This window comes from Ailuropoda melanoleuca, chromosome 5, assembly GCF_002007445.2.
Source record: "Ailuropoda melanoleuca isolate Jingjing chromosome 5, ASM200744v2, whole genome shotgun sequence".
Classification (NCBI taxonomy): domain Eukaryota; kingdom Metazoa; phylum Chordata; class Mammalia; order Carnivora; family Ursidae; genus Ailuropoda; species Ailuropoda melanoleuca.
Window position 1 is genome coordinate 16,613,152 of NC_048222.1, and position 27,128 is coordinate 16,640,279.

General features: G+C 37.8%; 1 protein-coding gene across 1 annotated transcript in view; it reads left to right on the plus strand.

Annotated features, from left to right (window-relative positions):
• LOC117802252 overlaps positions 1 to 26,191 on the plus strand; it is a 132,599-nt gene extending 106,408 nt beyond the window's left edge. The window contains exons 8-9 of the mRNA XM_034660198.1: positions 13,606 to 13,812; positions 26,054 to 26,191. Of these exons, the coding sequence (XP_034516089.1) occupies positions 13,606 to 13,812; positions 26,054 to 26,191 (345 nt within the window). The remainder of the gene's footprint in view (positions 1 to 13,605; positions 13,813 to 26,053) is intronic.
• The last annotated feature ends 937 nt before the right edge of the window (positions 26,192 to 27,128 follow it).

Here is a 27,128-nt window from a genome sequence, read left to right on the forward strand (position 1 = left end):
ATCCTTTCATTGAGCTAATTTAACAAAGGCTAAATTAATGACAATACTTTTCAGCTGAAATAGTAAAGCAATTTAACAACATTAATTTTAACTTATTTGTTTTGCAATTTTTAATAATCAGCTTGAATGTCTTTAAAAATTTAATTTTACCATTGTTTAAGAGATATTAATATATTCTTATGGCTTCTAAGGAATTATAACAAATGTTTTGGAAAAATATGGAGGTATATTTTCTGTCAGTTATCATTTTTTTAATTTTTTTTTCTTGTATTATGTTAGTCACCATACAGTACATCCCCGATTTCCGATGTAAAGTTCGATGATTCATTAGTTGCGTATAACACCCAGTGCACCATGCAATACGTGCCCTCCTTACTACCCATCACCGGTCTATCCCAATCCCCCACCCCCCTCCCCTCTGAGGCCCTCAGTTTGTTTCTCATAGTCCGTAGTCTCTCATGTTTCATTCCTCCTTTTGATTACCCCCCTTTCTTTATCCCTTTCTTCCCCTACCGATCTTCCTAGTTCTTATGTTCCATAGATGAGAGAAATCATATGATAATTATCTTTCTCTGCTTGACTTATTTCACTTAGCATTATCTCCTCCAATGCTNTCCATGTTGCAGCAAATGTTGAGAATTCGTTCTTTCTGATAGCTGAGTAATATTCCATTGTATATATGGACCACAACTTCTTAATCCAGTCATCTGTTGAAGGGCATCTCCTCCTTCCATGATTTAGCTATTGTGGACAATGCTGCTATGAACATTGGGGTGCATATGACCCTTCTCTTCACTATGTCTGTCAGTTATCATTTTATTTGCAATTCTTTCGCATCTTGAAAATTACATGTTGTAGTGAGAATTAGGGTATGAATTTTATTTCCTCTATGCCTCCTTTTATGTAAAGGAAATGGGTAGACTAAATGTCTTATTTGACAGTTTTGATCTCTTAGTAGACTTAAGAGAAATAAAAGATGTTATGAGAATTGACAGATAACCTGACAGCTGGACGAAACTCAGCTGCTGATCAGCTGTTGATAAAAAATAAAGCTGTAGTTTTGACAGAGATAGTATTAAACTGCTCTTGTAAGATTACTAAATAAATCTTAAAAAAGAAAAAAACAAAACAAAACAGGGCTGCCTGGGTGGTTCAGTTGGTTAAGCATCTGACTCCTGAGTTCAACTCAAGTCATCATCTCAGGGTTGTGAGATCGATCTCTGTGTTGGGCTCCATGCTCAGTGCAGAGTCTGCCTGAGATTCTCTCTTTCCCTCTCCCTCTGCTACCCCACCCCCCCCACACATGCTCTTTCTCTCTAAAATAAATAAATAAATTAAAAAAATAAAAGATTACAAAAAGGTGCTTACTAAAAAATTATTTCAACCTGACATTGCTTAAAATCTGGATTATAGCATTTTTAAATTATCCAGAAAATAGAGGTGCTCCGTTGTATATGCTTGTGTGTGTGTGTGTGTGTGTGTGTGTGTGTGTTTATAAGAGAGACAGAGACAAAAAAACACACATGGAGACAGAGAGAGAGTGCAAGTACACACGGAGGTCTCACTCTTATCTAACCACTCAACCATTTGCCAGTCTCACCTCAAGTTAACTGAATAAATGAAAGAAACTAAATCATGCTGCATGTCATCATATGTCACCTGAAATAAACAATTTACAAGTCTGGTGGTCCATTCTCTTTGTATAGAGAGAGATGCTGACTGCCTGGTGTGCACTCAGTAGAATTTTACAGCAGATTAGTTTCATGCTAAATTTTAGCTAAAATTTTGGAAGTTTATTTCCTCTAGACTCTATGTGAGAAATGCTTGGTAATAATGGTCTTTGAATTTCTGGCTCCTAAGATGGACACACTGATGGGTTGTGTTTACATATTTTGGCATTGTCCTCTTTCAGATTATAGCAAAGTTGAAGAAAAAAAATTCTGTTAAAAAATAAGTTTATCATGATTTGCTGATCTCTAGAAACTTGAAAGAGTGAAAATACTGACCTACAAAAAGTCCTATCCCTCAGTCTTGGATTTTTTTTTTATGTATTACCATTTTATTGTATATTTATTACTCCAATATTTTACTGTATTTCAGAGTTTGAAATTCTCGTAGAAATCACTGAATTAAATAACTCCATTTTATCACTGAGGAAAATGAGAAATCAAGAATTTGCCCAAGTGATAAGAATACAAATCTAGAATTTTGTTCTCATGACTATTGCAGAAGACTACTTTCCAGAGATAAGAAAGGATGAAAGGCAGAAACATAAGCAAAAATCAATGGTTTATTAATATTAAAATAAATAAAGAAATATCTATGTTTCCAGACTTATGATCACACAGTGTGTAATCCAACAACCCCAAGTTTGTATTTTGAAGGTGTTTGGGTTTGGCCTGGCTGTAAGAAAAGAACTGGAGGGAAACATTTGTTCAATATTTCCTTATTTGCTCTTTAAAATTTTTAATGTAAACTCAGAATAGAGAACCCCAATAAGAATAAATGACAAATAAACATGTATACAATTTTGCATTACTATGGGGTCAGTCTCTTAGAAACCAAGAGATACCACATGACCAATTTCTATTAACCACGTTAATAATTCTAAGCATTCTGTGTCATGGAATATGCAATTGCAACATCGAGGCAAGGGTAAGCTAGGTTTCTATAATGCAGTAGCTCTTCCACATTATGTCAGTATTGTCTTCAACAGGAGGTATTTTAACCTTAAAAAGAAACAGATGTAGAATTTACAGAAGGACCAAAAAAAAAAAAAAAAGGATACAAAATGTATGACTCTTAGACCTGGAAGATGCCTTAGAAATTCTTTCATCCGGGGCACCTGGGTGGCTCCGTCATCAAGCATCTGCCTTCAGCTCAGGTCATAATCCCAGGGTCCTGGGATGGAGCCCCTTATCAGGTTCCCTGTTCAGCGGGAAGGCTGCTGCTCCCTCTCCCACTCCCCCTGCTGGTGTTCCCTCTCTTGCTGTCTCTCTCGGTCAAATAAATAAAATCTTAAAAAAAAAAAGAAAAGAAATTCTTTCATCCAATTTTCTCATTCTATGAATAAAGAAACTGAGACCCAGAGTTCACTGGTGACTGAGGCAGGGCACAATATAGATGCTCAGTTTCCAAGGGCGTTATTCTTCATCAGAGTAAACAAGGAAGGGCACCTGGGTGGCTCAGTTGGTTAAGCATCTGCCTTGGGCTCAGGTCGTGATCCTGGGGTCCTGGGATTGAGCTCCACATCAGGCTTCCTGCTCAGCGAGGAGCCTGCTTCTCCCTCTCCCTCTGCCCGCCCCCCAACTCCTGTTCTTTCTCACTTGCTCTGCTCTCTCTCTCACTCAAATAAATAAATAAATAAATCCTAAAAAAACAAAAAACAAACAACAAAAAACCAACATAAACAAGGAGATGGGCTATTTCTTTACAGCTAAGCCCTCTCCAAACGCTTGTTCCCCATCTCTCAGCTTCAATAATAAAAAATGCAGATAAAGCTATTTATGGTATAAAATGAATACAGTTTCCTAGCTTCACTGAAAGGGTGGGCACTTCGGCAACAATGTTTTCCACCCACTTCACAGTTTTAAAAACACGTCCTTAGAAAAGCAATAGAGACAAAGTTTAAAAGCCTGGGTTCTGGAGTTTGATGTCCTTGTAACCGTACTTTGGCCCTACGGTTTTACTAATTCATCCTAAGTAAGTTTGTTGACACCCCCATTCCATGCTTCACTTTGTTCACCCGAGATTTGGGGTAATAACCACCTAGGTTTATAAAGAGAATTAAATGCAGTAATTCATATAAAGTGGGTCATGGCCTGTGTTAGTTTTCTGGGGCTGCCATTTCAAAGTGCCACATAGTAGGCAGCCTAAGCAATAGGAATGTACTGTCTCATAGTCCTGGGCCAGTAGTCCAAGGTTAGGGTGTTGGCTGGGTTGATTCCTTCTCACAGTTCCATGCCTCTCTCCTGGCTTCAGGCAGTTTGGGGGCCATCTTTGGCATTACTTGGCTTGTAGATGAATCAACCCAATGTCTGCCATCACATGTATGTGGCATTCTCCCTGCGTGTGTATGTCTGTCTCTGTGTCCAGATTCCCCATTTTTAAATTTATTTGTTTGTTTGTTTATTTTAGAGAGAGAGTGCATGTGCATGCACCAGTGGGGGGGTAGGGGCAGAGAGAGAAGGAGAGAAACTGAAGCAGACTCCGAGCTGAGTATGGAAGCCCAACGCACAGCTTGATATCACAACCCTGAGATCATAACCTGAGCAAAATCAAGAGTTGGGTGCGCTTAACTGACTGAGCCACTCAGGGGCCCCCAGATTCCCCGTTTTTATAAAGACACAGTTATATTGAATTAGGGTCCACCCTACTGACTTCATTTTAATGGACTACCAAGTGTCTATTTCTAAGTAAGTTCACATTCATAGGCACTGGGATTTAAGACTTAAATATCATTTAAGGAAACACTATTTGATCCACAGGATTGTCCCCATCCTCAGCTTAACCCTCAAGGTCAGCCAGAGTGATTCTTTCTATAACATCATAGATGTTACTCCACTGTTCACAAATACTCAATGGTTTCTCTCTAATCAGTATACAAGCCATCATTCTTCAGTGGTCTTCATATCCCTAAATGCTTGGTTTCTTGCCCTGTACTCCCACCACTCTGATCGTACCTTCTTTTTCTCCCCTTGCTCACTTTGCTTCAGTTTTTTTGGCCTCTTTGCTTTTCCTTGAATGTAAGGCAAGTGTGTGCCCCTCATAGCCATTGTACTTGCTGATTCTTCTTCTGACACTATTCTCCCACTTACATACATGACTGATATCCCTTCACTTCATTCACTTATTCCACTGTCTCCTTCTCAGATGTGTTCTCTGAATGAAATAGAAGTTCTGAATAACAAAATAGCAACAAAGCAGCCCTTTATGGTCCCCACTCCACCCACTGCCTCATCTCCTACCCTGTTTCCTTTTACTCTGTAGCACTTATGATACATTCAGTTACATATCATATGTTTTCTTCCCTTGGAATATTATCTGAGTTAGAGCAAGGACTTTGTCTTATTGGTTCAGTTCTGTGTCTTCACATTCCCCTGGTACAAGGTAGGATTTCAGTGAATGTTGAATGAATGAATGTGCTTTGAACAGAGCCTTTTATATAATGAGTCCTAAATAAGTATTATTTATAATTCTTATTCTTAATTAATCTTTCCCCAAATAGCTACTTCTGTGATCAATCTTCTATATGCTCTTTTCCTTCTTTTTTCATTCCGCCCCGGAAATTTCATGCTCAAAGAAAGAACTACATTCAGAACAAAAGGGTAAGTGTGATGATGAAATCAGGAAACTGACAAAATCTCGTGAAATCTCAAAAGCTGTTAACATTCTGGAAACTTAGACTCACTGAAAGTCACTAAACTAGAAGTTTGGTTGAAAGATGAATGCCAATTTCCCCCATTCTTTTATTTTTCAAGACAAAATTCTGTCTTTTTGTTCCTTCCAAATCTCAGCCAAGGTGAAATGTCCAACATGAGTACCTATTGAGTACCTATTGTCATCACTTACACATATGATTTATCCCTCCTCAAATCTTTTAGAATTTTTGGTCTCTCATAGGGCATTTAAAACTTCTTAGTTGTAAATGAGAGTTGCGTCTCACTTCCCATGCTAAATTGTGAGTTTCATGGAGCCCAAGATAATAGGATTTAACCTGTGTATCTCATGACATCTGGCTTGAATACGTGACTCAGAAATGTCTCTGAATGATAAAAAAGGACCTAGGTTTTTTTTTTTTATGATTTATTTATTTCAGAGAGAGAGAGAGAGCCAGCTCGAGCCTGGGTGGGGGGGGGGAGAGAGAGGGAGGCAAGCAGACTCCCCGCTGTGCAGGGAGCCTGACAAGGGGCTCCATCCCAGGACCCTGAGATCACCATCTGAGCAGAAATCAAGAGTGGGATTCTCAACTGACTGAGCCACCTGGGCGCTCTGAAAAAAGACCTAATTTTAACGCACAAATGATACATTCTGATTTCTTTTATAGTTGTGCAAAACAACCAGAAAACATTCCCTGGTCCTGTAAGAGGAAGGTATTAAATTAAATACACACCCTCCCCCCCCCCCATTAAATCACTACCATTCCAATCAAAATAATATTTCTTTCCTTGTTGGGCTGCTAATAAGGCAATTCATCATCATATAATGCATTGTAGCTTAGGAATAAAGGTTTATATGCGTGCAAAGGGGTATTATTCCAGGAGAGTCAGGACAGAGGCAATCTTTGGCTTGTGGGTGGAGTAGGAGGATGATGTGATAAGACAGCACCTGAACAAACTTCACTAAATTAGGAAATAAGGAGTTACAGCTTGCACTTCGGGAAGCTGGTGGAGAGTTCACCTCACTGATACTTCTGAAGATGTGGTCTTAGTATTTTTTTTAAATGACATAAAAGAGCAGTTGTTTTGCATATCCTTTTCGGAGCTGGCAAAAATGAATCCATTTCAGTAGTTTCAATGATAGTCATGCAAAAAACAAAGCGAAAGAAAACAAAAACAGGCTGCCTTCAATACTGAATCAGTTCAAATCACTTAATTCATTTATGTATGCCTTCAACAAATAGAAATTTCATGCCCCTTAGGAGCCAGGCTCTATTCCCTTTTCTCACGAAGCTTACATTTGCGTGTGGGAAGACAGACGATAAACAAGTAAATCTATAGGATGGTGGCTACCAACACTTTTAGTAAGTGTTATGATGAAAATAAGGCATAGGGTATGGCTGAGGGTGGAAATGTTATTTCATACGGGGGGGCGGTCAGCAGAGATGCACTGATAAGGTGACATTTGAGGAGCATTTTAAAGGAAGGGAGCGAGCTGGTAGGTGTCTGGGAATGATTGATTACAATACCCATTGCAGGAGCTCATGTAGGAGCAGGCTCAGTGTTTGGTAAATTCACTCTTGCTGCTGCCAAATCTCTCTCCTAGATTTTCAGCCAATGTATACCACCTAACTAAGGTTTAGGGAAAAAAATTGGTTAGGGTGTAAAGAAATTCTAATGTATATAGTTTTGTTCATTGTAGTTGATGCAAAAATATTTGGGCCACTACCTTTTTGGAGTAATTTATCCTGTATATAAAATAAAACACACATACACACATATATATAAAGACAACTTCTCCCTCCATATTTTGCTTGTCTTAGACTTTGGTATTTTTCTGCCATTAGAGAAAATTAAACTAAAGGGATGGGATAAGAACCAAGAAATCAGTCACCAGTATGGTGGTGGCCACAGTTTTGGATGAATAATTTCCTGATCGAGAGCTCACGGCACATCAAAGCAACGTAGAGGAGCTGGTTGGATAAATATTTCAAAAAAAAAAAAAAGTAATCTTCATACCTTTAGATACTTGAAGCTCATTTTATCAATGATTTAGTGACTTAGTTGGATTTATGGGCTTGTGTAAACTCTAGCTGGTCTATGTGTCATATTGCAAGGCTGCTATCTGGAAAAGAAAAAAATATATATATATATACATATATACATATATGTATATATGTATATATGTATATATATAGTCCGATTTCTTTCCTTCTGATAATTGGCCTAAAACTGGCTATCTTAGCTAATCAGTCCAATTATTTGTCTCTAGTTCTTTTGGAATAGAAACTAAAATACTAGATCATAGATAATTTCATGGGTTTTTTGTTTTGTTTTGTTTTGTTTTCTTCTTTCTGGAACTCAGGAGAAGAAAGAGGCTCCTTTTATATTTGAAGATTTGAGTATATGGTATAATTATTTGGCCGTGGTTTACATATTTTATGCAATCTGACCATAAAATCAAACATTTTTTTTTTCTTTCTGCGTCTATAGAGAGTGGAGTATATGAGTGGAAAATACTGTTAGCCACGTCATTATGATTGCTTTCCATTTAAACAAATGCATTTGCCAGCTGTAGGATTTATCTCCAAAGGCAGTGGGCGGCTGGAGCAAAGTTTTGGTTTTTTTCCTTACCTTTCTCCTTTCTGTCACCTTTTGAATCTCTTCTCTGCTCCTGATTCCAGATTTGTAGCAGAATGTTTTCACCTTAGCGTCCTCTCTTCCTGTTGGAACCCAGTGCTTCCCATGCACAGGAAAAGTCAGAAGTGGGGTGGTGGGGTTGCTCCATGCTTGTGCTCTCTCGGAAACATATCTGTAAGTGCTCACCTGTAGTCATATTGGTGCTAGTATTAATGTTTGCATACATATGTACAAGCAAAAACCTGGGGAATACTGCTAAGGGGTGTGACTTTCTACTTGTATGAAATAACCTGTAACTTTTTCTTTCATTTATTTCTATTCCCAAGAGCTTTGAAAAATGTCATAACCAGAAGTGATGTTCTTTTTGGTTTCCTAATGTGTTTCTTAAGAATTTTGCAGTAGTGCTATGAAAAAGCATATATTTCTGCGAATAGATGCAAGATGTAAAATTTGGGGGGGGTTCTTAAAATTAGAGATAGTCACAATAACAAAGCTTACATAAAATGTGTACACACCCACATATAGAGATACATTAGCTTTCCCAAATTGCATAATTTCTACCTAAATTAACCACAGGTAATTTCGTTTAGAAGTATGGCTTTCTAGCAATGCAACATAGTTTATTACCTTTCTCTAAATTGATTCAAATTTACTTAAGTGCTTGTTCTATACTCCTAATGGTTATGTTAAAGAAAGAAACAACAAAAGCATAATCATCTTAGTTACCTAATTTATTTGTAGGTAATCTTCTATTAATTTTTTGCTGTTTTATTTCAAAGCAACACACAAAATGAAGAAATGTGCCAAATAGCTGATACATATATGTATATAGTCTGCGCGGAAATAAAAATGTTTTGATGAAATCAAAAACACTATCAAATATGTAGTCTATGCTTCCCAAACATCCAATATTATCTCAGGTTTTAGTGTTTAGGCAAAGGTCATAGGTTAGATTCGTATGTGAACCGAGTATGTCTTTGTCCAAAAAGTGGAAACTATGGATGAGTCAAGGAGAGCATCCATTTTTTTTTAAAAGATTTTATTTATTTATTCAACAGAGATAGAGACTGCCAGCGAGAGAGGGAACACAAGCAGGAGGAGTGAGAGAGGAAGAAGCAGTCTCATAGCGGAGGAGCCTGATGCAGGGCTCGATCCCATAACGCCAGGATCACGCCCTGAGCTGAAGGCAGACGCTTAACCGCTGTGCCACTCAGGTGCCCCAGAGCATCCATTTTTATTTGGAAAACCAAACCAACTTCTGCTATGTCTCTTCATCCTGTGAACAGGAGTTGCCATCTTTTCCTAGAGCCAAATCTTTGAAATGTTGACATTTTTTATTTATACCAGGATACATGATATTGGGGAACTACAGACACAAGATTAGTCATAGATTTGCATTCACTGATTCTAAAGGAAGGCATTGCTTTCTAAGACAAAATAAAGCACTTTTGGGTAAGAAACCCATTTTACAGAGACCCAGTTTTTTAAATGACATGTGCTCTCCCAAAGAAATGGTGAATAAAATCACCATCATCGAGGCACAACTTATTTGGAGTTCTAAGCTTTAAATCCACAGGAGACCCAGTAGATCATCCAGTATGACCTGATTTCCTGATCCTGGTTCCCTCTTGCCGACTTTCCACACTTGTAAATAGAATGCAAATTCCAGTGAGGAAAGAAAAGAAATCCACCCAAAAGCTGGCCTGTTAAAAATGTATCTATGCAGTAAATCTATGTACCACTGTGTAATTATAATAACATAAACAAATCCACTATAAGGACATTCACATCAGACCTAATTTCATGCTGAACTATTATAATGCAATTAACAGCCTCATAGTTCTGTTTTAATTAAGCTCTGTTGTGAAATATGCAATATTTGAACCTGTTCCGGCCTGTTTCGTCTACCATTGAATTACCGCCCTTAACTTGTTTTTCTGCTGAACGATGAACTTCATTTAAGGATTACTGTTTGTGGGTCTGGCGTTTTGTGGGTTCCTCTCAGCTTCCTCAATGCCTCCAGATTGAGCTCCTCAGGTGTGTCCTATATGTGTAGTCTCTCAACTCACTTGTCTCAATAGATCTATTAACTCGCTCTGGGCTCTCCTAGAAACGAAGAGACTGAGGTGATGGGTTTAACGAAAGAGATTTCAGATGGCAGGAGAGTTCACTTGAGCTCCTTTGGATTCCCAAGGGCACAGTAGCTGTCTTCTGGCCTATCATTTTGCAGTACGGAGTGAACTCCAATTTTCCATGGATGTTATCCCAACTGCCAAATAGTTTAACCATTCCTCACTAGGAAATGGAAAACAAAGGCATCTAGAGAAAATGCAGTTTTTAGAAAAATCATATCCTGCTTCCTTCCTTTTATCCCTCACCGACCCTAGGTGAGAATGTCTAGGTTGTCTGGTATTTGCCTTAACAAATCTTTCCCTTCCTCTATTTGAATTGCCTTCGTGGCCTGAAATAAAATTAAATGAGAAATATTACGTGGGAAGAGTTATCAACGATCACAGGTCAGTTTGCCGAGAAGCTTGTTACTCAACAGCTAGTTTTAAAGAAATAGAGCTAAAAGTCAAGAGAGCACAGGTGCTGAGAATCACGTTCACCCACATAGATTATTCAGACGTGAGCCAAAGGACCTAAGAAAAAGCGAATGGTGATTTCCTCATCACTCCTCACCTCTGTGTCCACCCTCTGATCTGCCTTTCTTCAGATTTAGTTCCTGTTATAAAAATCCATGTTCTTCTTTTTTTTTACCTTGCCCTACTTTCTTAACCCTAGGGAGGATTTTAAGAAGGTTTCAAAGCTAAGCATCCCCAATTGCTTCAGGCTGTCTTCGGTTGTAAGTCAGAATATAAAGCAATTACCCGTAGGGCAGGATGTGTTCATGGCCAATGGGAGAATGTTCAATATATCAGCGGGTAACCGAAAATATTCTCTTCTGCGTGAACATCTGGTTCAGATTCTTAACCATTTCTAGTGAGGTTTTACGGGGCTCTCTCCCTCACTTCTGCTGTGCTCTGCCTTCTTTTCTAGAAGGAGGTGTGTACCCATACAGCAAAATAATAGGGTTTCACTTGATCCACCTTTTTTGTTGTTGGTAGGTATTTGATTATCTGATCTTAAGAACTGCTAGCTAGAAATCCTGAAAATGACCCCAATTGCTTTTGTATTACAACTTTATGGTCCAAAAGAGGGGAGAAAAACACACTCTGGTATTTTTTCCAGTTCATCTTCAATTCAAAGAACCTTGAGAAACTTCCATGGGCTATAGTAACCCGAACGCCAGCAGAAATTTGGACGCTGCCTCTAATCCTGTGTTTCCTGATGGACTCCACGACACCCCTTTTGAGTCAAGAAGGGTGTTTACAAAGTTCCCACCCCGACCAAGGATAGAAAAAAATCTTCCCTCAGCCTCTTCCATATGAGCACTTCACTGAAGGGAAAATTCAGCCTCCAGAATCACGTTCAGACACATCCCCATTCGGCAGCCACACACTACCGCACGGAGAGAATAGTGTCCTACGCGATCCAGCATTTTACCCACAGTGAAATCAAAAGTGCCTGGGCTTTAGACTCAGACCAACCTGGGTTCAAATAGCAGAGCTGCCTGATTATTGTTGGGATCTCAGGGGGGCTACTATGTGACACACCTCTTTTCCCCATCTGAGCTATTTGAGAAAATTAAGGGAATGCAGGAACCAGACCAAAGGCAATAAAAATGTCAGCCTCATTACTGATAAAGCTGTTTGCAAGATATGGCTCTAGACCAGCCACTAAGCAGACTTGTTAATTCATCACCCCGTAAGGAAGGAGAGTCGACACAGATGAGCTGGAATGCAAGGTCATGCTCAGAAGAGGCTGTCTTGTTCACACTAGAGTGTGGTCAGGCAGAGAATATGGGTACTTCCTAGAGGCAGCTGGATTAACAGAAGGACAGGGCAGGGCAAGGGGCTGCTCTGTTTTCTTGTCCCCGAATTCACCAGTGAGGACCGCAAGTCAAGTTGTGGAGAGGAGCCAGGAGTGTCGGGCTCTCTGAGGTGAAGGAATAAGAATTATCTCATAGTAAATTATCATCACATAACTGTGTCTCTGGACAAGTTGCTTAACATTTCTGAGCTTTGGTTTCCTTATCTATAAAATGGAAATAATATACCAATCTGGCAGACAGGCAGACCTTGATCTTTTCTCTCATGCAAGCCATTTGAAGACGTTTACCACTTCTGTACCTGTTCATCCAGATTTCAATTTTGTTTTTTATTTAAGAAAAAAATCGCTAGCTGAAATCTTGGGAGTTCGTTGTCAATGATGGACTTGAAGTAAATCATAATTGGCCAGAACTTTCTTTCATATTGGTAAAATCTTTCCGTATTTCTGAGGGTTTAGAATATTTGTAAATCATTTCAGGAGGAATTAACTTTGGAGCACATGTTTGATCTAGCCTCTCTGCAAAAATGGAAAAATGTTTCCTGCCTCAGAAAAGCCAGTGAGGAAAGAAATCCATTGACTACTTTCCTCTCTCTGCTTCTGAAACTACCGGCATCTGCAGATATGGAAATTGGAAATAATAGAAAGCATCTCCATAGCTCAGTGGTTGTAGGAAATGTTAACAAAGATATCGGGAGACCAGAAGGTTTATCAGCCACAAACAAATTTTAGATTGCTATAGTCTAATCTTCATTATTAATATTTTATTTTTTCAAAGATTTTATTTATTTGAGAGAGAGAGTGAGAGAGAGAAAGCATGAGTTGCGGGGGGGAGCAAAGGGAGAGGAAGAAGCAGACTCCCCATTGAGCAGGGAGCCGGATGTGGGGCTCCATCCTGAGACTCCGGGATTGTGACCTGAGCCCAAAGGGAGACGCTTAACCAACTGAGCCACCCAGGTGCCCCATTCATATTTTAAACAAGCAATGAACCGGTGTTTTTCCCACTCACTCATAATTCAGTTACTATTAATGAAGGCCCCACAGGTATGTTGTATCAGAAAAAAGAATTGTTACCTGAGAAAACTTACGAGAAATAAAGTCCAGTAAGTATAAAAGTCGGGGACTTATGAAGAAAAAATAGTAGGTAAATGTATTAAGTATGCAAAAATCCTGCCCGGTGCACTTCAGCAAAATGTATCTTTAATTTATCTCATCCGCTGTCGTGATGATGCCAGAGATTAGCACTTAGCACAGTGAGAACAAGGAAAAACGAGCAGGGATTTCTTTTGGATGAGAAAGCACAAACACCCATTCATAACACCATTCGTAAGCATTTTTTTTTTTTAATCAACATTGTCATTGTCACATCCTGCTTGATCTTCCTACTTTGGGTTAATATGGGAGCCAATTACAGCTTCATCTGTGTAGAATTAACTTTATGGAGCACACACCGGGGATTTGTCTATCTTTACTATTTAGATATATGTCATAAAAATATGTGTGGAATGGAGGGCAGGCATTGCAGATGGCAGAGACTTTCAGATTTATTGTAAAATCATTTAAAATTGGTTATGCTCTTGCCAGAAGTTAATTAATTTTTTTTCTCTTCTTTTCTGGGGCTGGGGGGCTTGTGGGGGGGTGTTCTGTGTCTCACTAGGTGGCAGTGTATGATTATATCTGGAAAAACCATGGCATCGAGTCCAGAGTCTCCAGCTGTGACCTCCAACAGCAAAACGAAATTTCTGTGTCTGCACTTGGTCCGGGGGATATTACTTCTCATGTATCTATATATACTGTTTATCCTGGTGGGTTCCAAGAGCTATACCGCCATTTTCTCCGACTCCCCAATGGCGCCATCGTTGAGGTACGTGGTTATGAAAATATTTTAATATGGGTACTGTGTATGTATGTTTGTGGGTGTGTATTTATACTTGATTTCAAAGGCTTCAAAATTACTTTGCAAGTGTATTGTATAATTAATGTTTCTAATACCATAATAGCCTTGAAGATATATTTTAGTGTTTTCCAAAGAAATGAAGGTACTATGTAAGAAATAAATTGTTTCTACAGATAGCTTTGTGGGAGAGAGACAGGAAACAAATCAAGTGAAGTAATTCAGGATTCAGCCTATGAGAACTTTTACTCAGGTAGCATTTGCAAACATCAGCGGATCGATGAAGAAGGGTTCTCTGAGTCCATGGACACACTTCAATGCCTCAGGAAAGTGTACCGTTCCTTGCTTAAATGATTTCACACAAAATGCGTTTCATACTTTTTCCATATGAAAAAGCTTAAAAAATAAAGTCCCCCTCTCTAAATCTTTAAAAATGTTAAAGGAGCATTTAGCAAAGATTGTGAGGCCATGTTTTATCTTAATAAGTCAGAGTCCTCAGGTGAGTTGAGTTTAGTTTAAAAAAGAAATCTTACACATTGCACCATATTCTTAAAATCCAAATTTCATGGCATGGTGAAACATGAGGCTCAGTCCTATCTGCACCAGTGTTGTTGAATTCTGAAATCTGAAAGAATGTTATTTCCCATTAGATGGTGGAAATAAAGCATAGAGGAGGAGGATAAATTTAGATAAATTTAAATGTCTGCTACCCTGGTCATGTTGGCATGAAATCACTTAACAGTGGCACAATATTAATTGGTAAGAATTTGCAGAATACTTCACCCTTTCCCTCCGGACTTTTACCGTTGTTGTTTTTGTTATAAAGTTGATGAAAGTCTTTCCACCTAAAATTCCTTTGAATAGATCCTTGAGGAAATTTCAAGTGGCTTAGAGATCAGTGTGGCAGCTATGGAGCTTCTCCTTTCTACGATCCCAATCCCATGACAGCATTGGGGTACTTGAGCAACTCACAGAGGCACTCTACTGGGAAAAGCACAGATGTGCCAGGCAGGATTCTCCATCACTTGCCCCCCTCGCTCCCTTACTGAGGGGTGAAATGAGAGAACTGTGTAGATCGCAGCAAAGCAACAGGTGGGGGGATTCTGACTGTATCTGATGGAATTCTTTGAGGGTTTAGGTCAAGGGCTGTTGGTACTTTTGCCTATGATCCTTTTTAGACTTCCAAAACCCTTGCTTTAAAAAAATCTCCTTAAGGAGCAAAACTGTCATAGCTTAATTGTTTTTTGTTTTTGATTTTTGTTGTTGTTGGTGGTGGTTTTTGTTTTTGTTTTTAATTTGCACAGGCATGTGCTTAAATATATGTACACACTGTGCACTGAAAGCCCTGAAGAAGCCACGACACCAGGAATGTCTGTGCTTCTGCTGCAGAACATCATGTGGCAGCTTGCCGACCTTGACACCTGAGCGGGAAACCCTAGCGTGAGATGGCCTGTTCCTAGGAGCAGAGCAATCCTCAGGGCTCTCTGATTCACTCGCTTCTGCCTTTGCTCCAGAACCTTGCCTTACTCACTTCCCACTACTCTCCGCCTGCATGCTTATCTGTAAAACTGGGTTATGGAGACTTATACCGCCTGCCTCATAGAGATTTGGGGCAGATTAATGGGATCACATCTGCAAAGTACTTTTAGCTCTTTTTATTAAAAAAAAAAAGGAGCAATAAAGATGACAAAGCATTATGGATCATGCAATGTTAAATTCATTCAACTCGTACACATATTTTCCCCAAGTACTAATAGTAACATTAGGCTAAAAAATAAAATCACTTCTGGGAGGATTGAATCGTGAGGGAATCAGGCTCATGGGCCCCTCTGACTCTCTGTGTTTTCACCACCCTTGCCTTATGTTATGGTAATGATACAGTGATGCAAGTGCCCCTCGGCATTTCTGAACCTGTGCCCGATAGAGATTCTAGCAAATTCTAAACCAGCTTTCCCCCTTTTGCAGATCCCGGCAGATGTTTACACAACCTTGCTTTCTCATGGGTCTGCAGTCTAGACACCCAGTAGTCACTACTATGATTTCTTCATGCTTTAGGCTACCTGCTTTTTGCTCCATGAAATCTACTGAAACCCATTTCAAACAGACCTCTCCTCTTGCGCCTTCTCTAACACTGATCACAAGTATGAAATTTCATTTAGCCTTTCTAAACATGTGCCAGTATGAAGTTTTGTCTCCTAGAGGACAGGAACTGTGATCTAGGACAAGTTTTAGAGCAACTTGAAGATGAGACAAATTTTCTTTCAGCCACGTGTCTTGCTACTCGACAATCATCCTAGTCCTCTCTCTATCTCTCCTGACCCTTACCAGGTACTTCCAGGTGTATCATTGGCCTTTTGAATTATAAAACCCAAAACTGGAGTGTGTTCAAGACTGGTCTTGTCTTTTGTAATCTCAGTGAGAAATGAAATTAGTGTATTCCTTCCACAAAGATGTATGCATTGAAAGGAAATTTCAAATATCAACACTTAGGTAGATTATACTCTCTGGATTAAGGAAAAATCTATTTGATTTATAAAATTAGGGTTTATAAGTAGTCACCTACTTGGATTAAAGTTAACTTCTACCCTGGAGCTCCTTATCTCTGTACTAAGTGCATTATTGAAGCTCTAGGAAATCTATTAAATTGCATTGACTTTCTGGATGCCAAATTGTTCTACATGGTTGGTAATCTGGCATCATGATAGCCTTTTGATTAAGGATGGAGATTTCTCATAATTAATATTGTGCCGCTGTTAAGTGATTTCATGCCACCATGACCAGGGAACCAGACATGAAATGTATCACATTATGTGAATTGAGGGAATTTATACTTAGGAAGTCACTTAGACACACTTAGAGATACCTGTGAGATCCAAGCCACAGTTTGAATGGCTATTCTGACCTGGGAAGAAACAGGTTGCCTGTGTCCAAGCCTAATTTATCCACAAATTAGATGTGGCAAAACCACAAAATAAAAATGGTTATAATTTTGCTCTAGCGTTACAGCCTAAACACTGTTCTCAAGGTTTTAGGGTGGTTTTTAAATAGGATATCCAGTTATCTAAATTCCTTTTGCATTTAACACAGCTCTAACCTGTGACAAGAGTGATCTTGAAGGCTCTCCTTATCCTGATATGAAATATAGGTCATATATTAACCTTTTTTTTTTTTTTTGGTCTCAATAAAACCCTAGCAATTTGGGTTTGAACAAATTATCTTCAAGGTTTTATTTTTATGGAAAGCCATGTTTTTGGAACAGAATTTCAACTCTGAAGAGGTCAGATTTTGTGAATCTGAAATAGAAGTCATAGTACAAACAATCTTTCCTATGGACTTGCGTCCATCATTTTTTGTTATGGCTCCCTTGATGGCATGGCTCTTACTGTGTTCTGCATATTTTGCTTTAAAAAGTAAGGACCAGGGGCACCTGGGTGGCTCAGTTGGTTAAGCATCTGCCTTAAGCTCAGGTCATGATCCCGGGGTCCTGGGATGGAGCCCTGCTTTGGGCTCCCTACTCAGCGAGGAGCCTGTTCCTCCCTCCCACTTGTGCTCTCTCTCTCTCTCTCTCTCTCTCAAATACATAAATAAATAAAATCGTAAAAAAATAAAATAAAATAAAAAGTGAGGTTCCCTCCATATTTGTCGAGATTGTCATTGGTCTGTGTGGCTGTGAGCAGCTCTTTAGTTCTATTTTTATCAGCCTCTCTGAGCTCAGTGATTCCATAGACTCTCGGAGAGCAATGCTTCATCTCTGCTCCATAGGTAGGCTATCTTGTGTCTGGGTGTGTGCGTGTGCGTGCATGCGTGTGTGTTTTCTGAACAAAGTTACTTTAAAGTTTTTAGTGCTACAAAACCTAGAAACCCAGGCAAGACTAGAGCGGATTCATCAAGTCACAAATAAGCTTCCCAATCCCAGGGTATCCGTCGCAATTAAGAAAGTCCTTGGAGCATTGGTTGGGGTGGAATGGGAAAAGGGTTTTTTGTCATTAGAGGCGGTGTCACCCGGTGGTCTGAGCAGAGAAGTGGGAGTCAGGAACTCAGCGATCTCACAGAGGCTCTGTGAGACCCAGCTGAGCGGCTCCAGGCAAGTCTCTGGGCCTCAAGAGGATGGGCTCACCTACTTTGAATATCCCGTCTGAAGAGCTCCTTACCCAGGGCCAGAAGATACACAGCAGGAAGCCTGATTCCTTGTCTGCAAAATGAGAATATTAATACTTGCCTAAATAACACATTAACCAATTAGTGCTTGTTAAGTGCTCTGCTGATAGAAAGCAGCAGGAGAAGAAAGGCAAAAAAGAAAAATGGAAACACAGTTTTGTTATTAGATGGGTTTTACTCGGATCTGGGCTTTTCTTCCTCTCACAGAATGGAGTGACCACACAGTGAAAGAGCAGGTGTTGAGAGAATGGACCTCAATTTTTTGGTCTCCAAGAGAAGACAGCAGGTGAAGCTGACTGTCCCCCGCCAATCTATAAGACACTTGGAATAAACCGAGTTGGGGGGAAACCACATTTGATCCATGAGTCAGTGAGTTGCAGGGGAACATCATACAAATAAATGAGACATTTCAGTTTTAACTCTAATATTTTAGTACCTTTCAGGAAGACTCTTCCGTGAATTTCTAAATCCCCCCATTCATCTACTACAATGACCAACTGGCAGTATGTGTGTGACAGAGAAATGTATGCACTGATGTGGAAGAGAAATCAATAGGAAAATAAAGGAAATTGGGGCTTTCTGTAATACATTCATTAAATGTATAAATTGTTGATGATAGCTTTCATTTTCATGTTGGGGATTTCTTCCATCCACATTTTTCTTTTGTTGAAAGTCATTGCATATGGGAAAGAAAAAACCATTTGTGTGTTTTTTTTTTTTAATTGTGTAGATTTGCCTAAAGAAGATGCTAAAATTAATTTACTCATGCGAATGGGAGAAAGTCGTATTTTCATTCCCTAAATTTGGACCACTTTACATTTCTTACACAACAGCTTCGGAAAAGGATGCCATGAGTCCTTTGGACATATTTACTTATGTGGCAATATTGAAAATATACCTTAAAATGAAATAGTAATAGCAACAGTTAATGGCTTTGCATAAAATATTGTTTAAAAAAATCAAGTACACTAATGTTCTTTATTTCTGGTTTTCAAATTCAAACTTAACAGTTGCCACTTCTAATTTTTTTAAAAATAGGGTTTCGATACTATTTTGCCTTTTTCTTTCACTAAGAATGATTAGCTAGTTTAGTAAACTGTAGAGGGCCATCATTTTGTCTATCTAAAACTTAGACCCTGTTATAAGGAACATATTAAAAAAGAATCAGAATACAAGAGCAAAGAGGAATTCAACAATCAGGCTAGTATTAGAATATAATGTCACTTATAGGACATTCTCCTGTCCTGCTACCACAACAGTCTTACATAGGCACATTTACTAATCTTTTTTTTTTTTAAAGATTTTTTTTTTTTATTTATTCGACAGAGATAGAGATGGCCAGCGAGAGAGGGAACACTAGCAGGGGGAGTGGGAGAGGAAGAAGCAGGCTCATAGCGGAGGAGCCTGATGTGGGGCTCGATCCCATAATGCCGGGATCACGCCCTGAGCCGAAGGCAGACGGTTAACCACTGTGCCACCCAGGCGCCCCACATTTACTAATCTTTTAAATATATTTATGAATTATGTTATTTGAAAAACTATGTGACAAATTATTATTCCCATATGTGTGTGTCAAAATAAGTGATTTTATTTGTCCATAATAATTAGATCAGCATAACTTGCTATGAGATGTTTTGCTTTTCACAAAACTAAGCTAGACAATTCTTACCTCAAGCTTAATTTACCATATAAAAATATATGGGTATATATGTATGTTTATTATATCGTTTCTAATGTATGTGTGTATATTGGTACACACATTGTATATATATACTATATATATTGGTAACCTGTAAGAGGGAAAATAACAATTTTTTCATAATTAGCACGCTATAATTTTTAGATAAATACAACAGATTTCAGGCACCTTTTCAGGAAATGTAGCTGTTTACTTGTAAGAAGCTATTTCAATAATAAGGTCAAAATATTAACTCTTGGTGACTAAATTAATGTTAACATAACTATGGTTTCCATAGAAAATCATGAAGAACTGTTTTGGTTCTATTTATTGTATACTGAGATATGACATTTTGAAACATTTTAGAGATTCTACAGGTCTTTTCCGAAGCCACCACACTCACCCTATCTTCTAAAATATTAAATTTCCCTGTATTTTTTGATACTGATAATTTGAGACAATCATGCATTAATAATCTTTGGTTTTTATAGACCTCATATTTTTTATTTGTGTATATAAGAAAAAGAGTGATTAGATACATATTTTTGAAAATACATATAAAATTATTTTCAGCATCTTCGATTTTCTTTGAATCTTCAAATAGAACTTATGAAAGCTGTAGAAAAAATTCATTATATTATTATATTCATACATATATCAGAAATAATACATACACATCTGACATATCAGAGAAAACTATTTTCCAGTATTTTAAGTCATAGGAAATATCTTAAAACATATATTAAGTATAAAGAAGCAATGTTAAAAATAGGCTTTGACATATTAACTAAACATACTGCTTAAATGTCTAACATAAACATTATAGAGGAGAAGAATAAAATCTTTATTGCACAGTTGATAAAGATTGAATATTTTACCTTTAATAAAAATATATTTACTTTTACTTCAGAATATTTTTCTCCCCTATTCAATTGGATTTTAGAAACCCTATCTTGAAGGGTGAAATGTGAAATGTGAGCAATGTGACAAAACATAAGCCTCTCTGTATTTATTAATCTTAAGTTACTCTAAATTTGAGAAATTTTTGAATTTTTGCATTAAAAAAATGTTTTAAATCCATGCAAACAAAAGTCAGTGCTTGAGAGAAGCCCTTTAGTATATGCCATGATATTACTAATCAATGATTTTTATCTTGACTCATTTGATAAGGTTAATACTCATTTCCTAAAAAGTCCAAGATAATTCAGTCATGAAAAAAAGTCAACATAATTATTTTTCCGTGTATCTATATATACAGAAATATCATGAAAATATTTTGGTGCATTTTGTAATTGTATCCTTTTAACCTAAGAACTCTCTGCAAATGTACTGATTCTTCATCTTTAAGAATGCATGGATTGAGAAGTATTATGGTTTCTCCTATACAGCTTATGGAACACATTCTTCTGTAAGTCCCTGAAGCAATTATTTAATGGTAATATGTTAAAACAATGTAAAAAAAAAAAAAACCAGTTCATAGTGTCAGTTATTTTTACATATTTATACCCAATAAATTATTTTTAATCCCACATTTTCCAAACACTGATATAAAAATCATATAAGCTTATTTTATGTGCAAAATCACATATAGTATGCTGAATGACACTTAAAAGAAATGAAACAGTAACAGTAGCTTATTTTCTGAAGCAATTTTGACACTAATGCTAAATTACAACTTGGAAACATCTAGCATTTTTACCTTTATGAGAAAAGGCTTTTTACATATTTAACATAATTCTAGGGAAAATAAACTGGAATTATGTATAAAGGTATGTACGCTGTAACCAAAGGGCATTTATATTCCCCTGTAGAATACTTACAATGATTTTATTGCCATTTTGCGTCATTTTCTAAAGGATATAAAATACAGCCAGTAAACAAACTAGACTTCAGATTTAAAGTGACACCTGCTCCTTCAGAAGCAATATTCAGATATTTAATCCTAAGAACATTGAATATTTTACAGCCACGTAAAGTATACTTTCGCAAAAATGAAAGGACTGTGTGCTTTGGCTTGTGATTTTCACAGCTGGAATGATCCACAGGGTTACCACGACCAGAGCCCCATCGCCACTAAATCCCAGCGAATAAATCCCACTGTCAGCCTTTATTTAACTGCTTGAGGAAATTCACATCAATGCTCTCCTTCTTCAAAATGCAAAACACCCTTTCTCTAAAACAATGTTGATTCAATCTATTACTTACATAGAGTGTCGTGTTATTTCTGGTCCCATTTTTGAAGTCTACAGTTGTAATAGAATTTTAATAGACTCTTTACCCCTCGTTCAGATTACTGTACTTCAGGTGTAGCAATCTGAATTCCATCGAGAAAAAAATTCTATTTCATTACAGAACCATAATGGGTTTAACTAAGCCTCCCAACATTGCTGTGTTGCTGCAGTCAATATTAGTGCTATGCGTACAGGAGTCCTGGGGTAAGGGGGCAAATTAAATCAAAATCTATCTGGAACGCCATATCTAATTTATTATTCTCTATCTTCCGTACTGTATTTATAATGGGCTCTCACTGAAGCTTTATCGGTGTTTTTTGGCAGGTAGGTATGACGCGTTGAACCTGCTAAATTGTCAGTAAACTTCACTTAATTTTTCCAGTTAGACTCCTGAAGATACATCTGCCCTTCTTAGCAGAAATTCACTATCTCTTTCTTAAGACCTTTATACCAAGGAGGGCCAGTCGTGTTTCAAACACAAGACAAAAGGAAGTCACGTGTGCTCTTGTCTGCAAAGCCACAGGCATCACTGTGGAACACTAGCTCCCTGAGGACTGGGAGATCCTTGTCTGCCTCTGTGGAAATCCTCTGCCAGTCACACTGCCTGCAAATGGCACCGAGATGTCCCATGCTTGAAGTCTACTTGTTCACATCATAAATGTCTAACACCAGAGGGGGGGTTCTGAGGGGCTAGTCAAGTCCCTAATGCTTCAACCTCAGCCAGATAGTTTGCCAGAATTCGTTTTCACCCAAAAAAAGTTGATTGTGAGAGTTTTTGCTCATTTTGTTGTTGTTGTTGATGCTTTTTATGAAGGAGTTGAATTTGGAGGTCCTTACTCGGCAATTTTCATTGATATTCTCTATTATCTCTTAAAGCTCGATGCTGACAGTGGAATTACTAGGCCAAAGAATATGATAATTTAAAAGGATAGACATTTATGTGTATATTTGTTATATATTTATGCATGTATTACATATATGTGTGGACATATGGCTATATATGGATATATGTATCCCAGCTGCCCGCCAGAAAAGATGACAAAATACATAGCCACAACTGCAGTGAATGAAAAGTTTGCCCAACAAGACCACGTGGATATCACAGCTCAGGGTCAATTTCTGCCTTTGAAAAATACTACATGACTAAGTAGCTTTTTGTTTATTTTCAAAGTGTGGCCCATTTCCGTATAAGTTGTCATGAGATTGTTCGTGTTTGTAATATCTATGGTCTAGCAATGTTTCTTCCCAGTAATCAATGAAACTCATAAAATAAAATGTGTGATTATATTAGCAGCTTATTTTTCTAGCACAAACACTTGAGGTAAATGACTCTATACAGATTGATAAAAAATAAAAATATTCTAAGATTATTTTCTTTTTTAAAAAAAAGATTTTATTTATTTGAGAAAGAGAGAGCGTGCACAAGCAGGGGAAGGGGTAGAAGGGCAAGCAGGCTTTCTGCTCAGTTCAATCCCAGGACCCCAGAATCATGACCTGAGCTGAAGGTGGATGCACATACTACTGAGCCGCCCACGTGCCTGTAAGATTATTTTTTATAATCACATTATTGTAGTTGGAAAGAGACCTGTCTTGCACAACAGTTAACGCAGAAGTGACAGCAAACACATTTCTGTAGCAACAGATTTAAAACTAGTTATCTTCTTATTCCCTTTTCCCCAAACCTCTCAGGCCAAAGCATATTTGTTAATTTGATGTATATTCACCTATATATACAAATCATTTTAAAGAAGTAAATTTGGATAGTTTACGGTGGCAGCCTTAATGAGTATAAGAGGATTATTAAAACTCTAGAAGCACAAGGAAAACACCAATGTGAACCAGAAGTCTACCTGCTACTGGTCAATGGCCCAGCCATTGTGCAGAGGGAGAGAGAGATTCTTCCAGGTAACTGGTCCAGATGACAACTGGAGGAGTTCCTCAAATCTCCAGCCAATAAAACCACTCCCATACACATGTCCCTTCTTAGCCACACACTCTGGACTCTTTGTGGAATCTTATGAATGGAGACATACTATTGAATAAGGAGAAGTCCCAATAATTCATTTCTTAGAAGACAAAGCGATGATTGAGGTTGTTTCTCTGAATTGGATTCTCAACCACAAAGGAAAGATTGTAAATGACAGGAAATTTAGGGGAGAAAGTGACCCTGTGGTTCTGTTATTCCTAATTCTGGTAAAGGCTGAGTGCCACCCAATTTGATATTAAGAATGTGCATTTCAGAAGTTCTGAGAACAACTGGCACAATCCACCATATGAGGATCTAAAAGGGACGATATCTCAAGAGACATGGACAAAGCTCCCAAATGGTGATTCTGACTTGCATTTTTAGATAGTCTTGAAAAGAAAGAAAATAAAGCATCTAAATAGGTGCTGTTATGCCATGAATTATTTCTCAAGAAATTGAGGTTTTTAAAGCTCATATACAAAGAAGTAGAAAGAAAGATGTATAATAAAGAATAAATATAAGAGATGGTTAGGAAGAGTGACAAAGGAACAAATAACGGAAAAGGACTGGAAAATTTTAGATACCAGTGGGGGAAGTGGACTCTCAGAAGGCCTGCAAGAGAGACTCAACAAGAAAGGAAAAATCAAGATGTCCAAAGATATCTATTTTTCTTAACTGATGTAGTTGGAAATGTCAAACATCTATTTCTGCTAAATTGCAAAAGGTATTTATTAAGTCACGTAAGTGGGAATTACAGTAGATATTCTAATGGGATGGCTGAATTCAGGAGTCGAAAGAATGTTATCAAATCCCTCTTTCTTCTCTCTCTCTCTCCCTTATTTTCATCTATGTTGGCTTCATTCCTGACACTGTCTTTTTCATACGGTAGCATAGCTCAAGGATTTATCATTCCAAGTGCTTCTTATCTTGGAAGGAAATTTTCTTTCCCTGGTATTCCATCTGCACCCATTTATTTGTCCATTTCTGGAAAAAGGCTTTCTGTTTAGCTTGCTATATGATTTATAGCCCCTTTAGGAGATGGAAGAGTAGTTCTAGAAAGAAAAAAATGGCTTCTGTAACCAGAAGAGGAACTTGGCAAATAAGCAGATGTCTTCTTTGCTATCCAGATAAATGCATTCATTTAGCCAATGTAGATGTGGCTCCCTGCCTTTCTAACCAGGATAGTCTTCAGTTCAAGAGGCCACAAGTTCTAGGGAAAACAGTCATTCAGCAGAATACTTGGAAATGCTAGATACCTTCAAGATGTAGGAGAAACATATGAAGTCAGTGAAATTGATCATTATTATAAACAACCCAGGAATAAACCCAAACTGTGTGTGACAAGTGAAACAAGATGTTGGCATGCTTGCTAGTTGTGCTCAAAGATAATTAGGCTTGTATATACAGAAAGTTTCTCTAGGGACAATGAGTTCCTACTAAAAGGAATGCTGTCCTGTGTCTTCCCTCGTATGAAAAGAGTTTTGTTTTTGATCCATTTCATCACACAATAGTTATTAAAGGCAAAAAAAAAAAAAGAAAGAAAAGAAAAAAGAAAGTAAAAAAAGAAAAAAGAAAAGAAAAAGAAAAAAAAGAGAAAATTCTAGTCTTATATTTGATTTTGAGATTTTTGGTTTCCATAGAATTCGGATAATTCACTTTCTAAATGTGTTTTAATTGCTGATTATGAACCCGTGTTCTGTATTAGTAAATGTAATACAGATTTTAATTTATATTTTTGGTGTGTTATACAATGCCTGCTAAAGTCAGAAGTGAAACTGAGGGGCGTGTTGGTGGCTCGGTCGTTAAGTGTCTGCCTTCAGCTCAGGGCGTGATCCCAGGGTTCTGGGATCGAGCCCCATATCAGGCTCCTCCACTGGGAGCCTGCTTCTTCCTCTCCCACTCCCCCTGCTTGTGTTCGCTCTCTTGCTGGCTGTCTCTCTCTCTGTCAAACAAATAAATCTTAAAAAAAAAAAAAAAGAAGTGAAACTGAACCATAAAACCTAAATTGTAAGCTTCTGTTAAACAGTGGAGTTAAGTTAACAGTATGGTGTTTCAGGGGATTTCCAAGCTAATCTTGGGGTGGGGGTAAGGAAAAAGTCACAGCATTTGTTCATTGCACCTAAATATTTCTTTGAAACATGGTAGGTTAATATGTGTCATTTTATCACCTTTTTGCAGGTGTTTGGTGATATCAGTGGTATAAGGTTTATCCCCACTGAAGTGGTCACAGCGATTCAGGAGCATATAAGTGAACTGGACAGTACACTGGAAGACTCCTTTGATATTAAATCAAGAGAAATGAAAAGAAGCCATTAAAATAAAAAGGTATTCTTTTCTACTGATTAAATATTTAACTTGGCTGTGTATGTGAGTGTCTTAACTAAGTAGGAGCCACCAAGTGCTTCTTTGTTCTTTTTTCCTAAAGCTCTACAGTGGCGTGTAAATCACGTGAGAGTAGTGTGAATTTCTCTTCCAGGTGTAAATTTCTCTTCCACCTACGGCCTTATAATATGTACTTTACCAGAAGATAATAACCATTATTGGAAACAATAGTTAGCAGTCATGATCATCCCAAATATGTTTTTCGGAGAGCACAGAATCCTGCCAATCTTTGTTAGTTTAGAGCGATACTTGGCTACTGTGGAATTTGAAGAGTGGTAGGATACCATTTTTCACTTTCTTTTATAAGTAATACTCTTCCATGTAGAGGGAATAAGGGGAATGGCCAGAGAGTAATAGAACCAACTCTGAATAAATCTCTTTTCCTTATTATGTGGCTGAAAAATTTCACCTTTTTTTAAGAAGGAACTTCAAGAAGAAAAATGGAAAAATTAAATAATAAAAATTAAGGTCCCTTAAATGAGTTGGCTTGCAGAAAATATATTTTGTGTTCTAAGATAACAACAACCAACCCCCAAATGCCTGGCTCAGATATGGGCTCCCTGCATATACCTTAACTCTTTCTAAAGGGATCAAATTAGCATACTTCCCTCTTCAGTTCTTATATTATCCCTTATCTTTTTTACTCTCTCTTTCATTGGAATTTATGGAATATGATGTATGATAACAAATGAACAATGAACCATTAGAGGGTAGATGGGTTAAGAATGTCCTGCATCATGAAGAATGCTTTGCCTTACTACAAAGCAATAAATACAGTAGATAGCTAGGCCCTCTGACCTTTCTCTGCACTTTTTATGAAGGGTGAGCAGATATTTAAAAGCCACTTCTTTCAAACAGAAAACAATGTTCT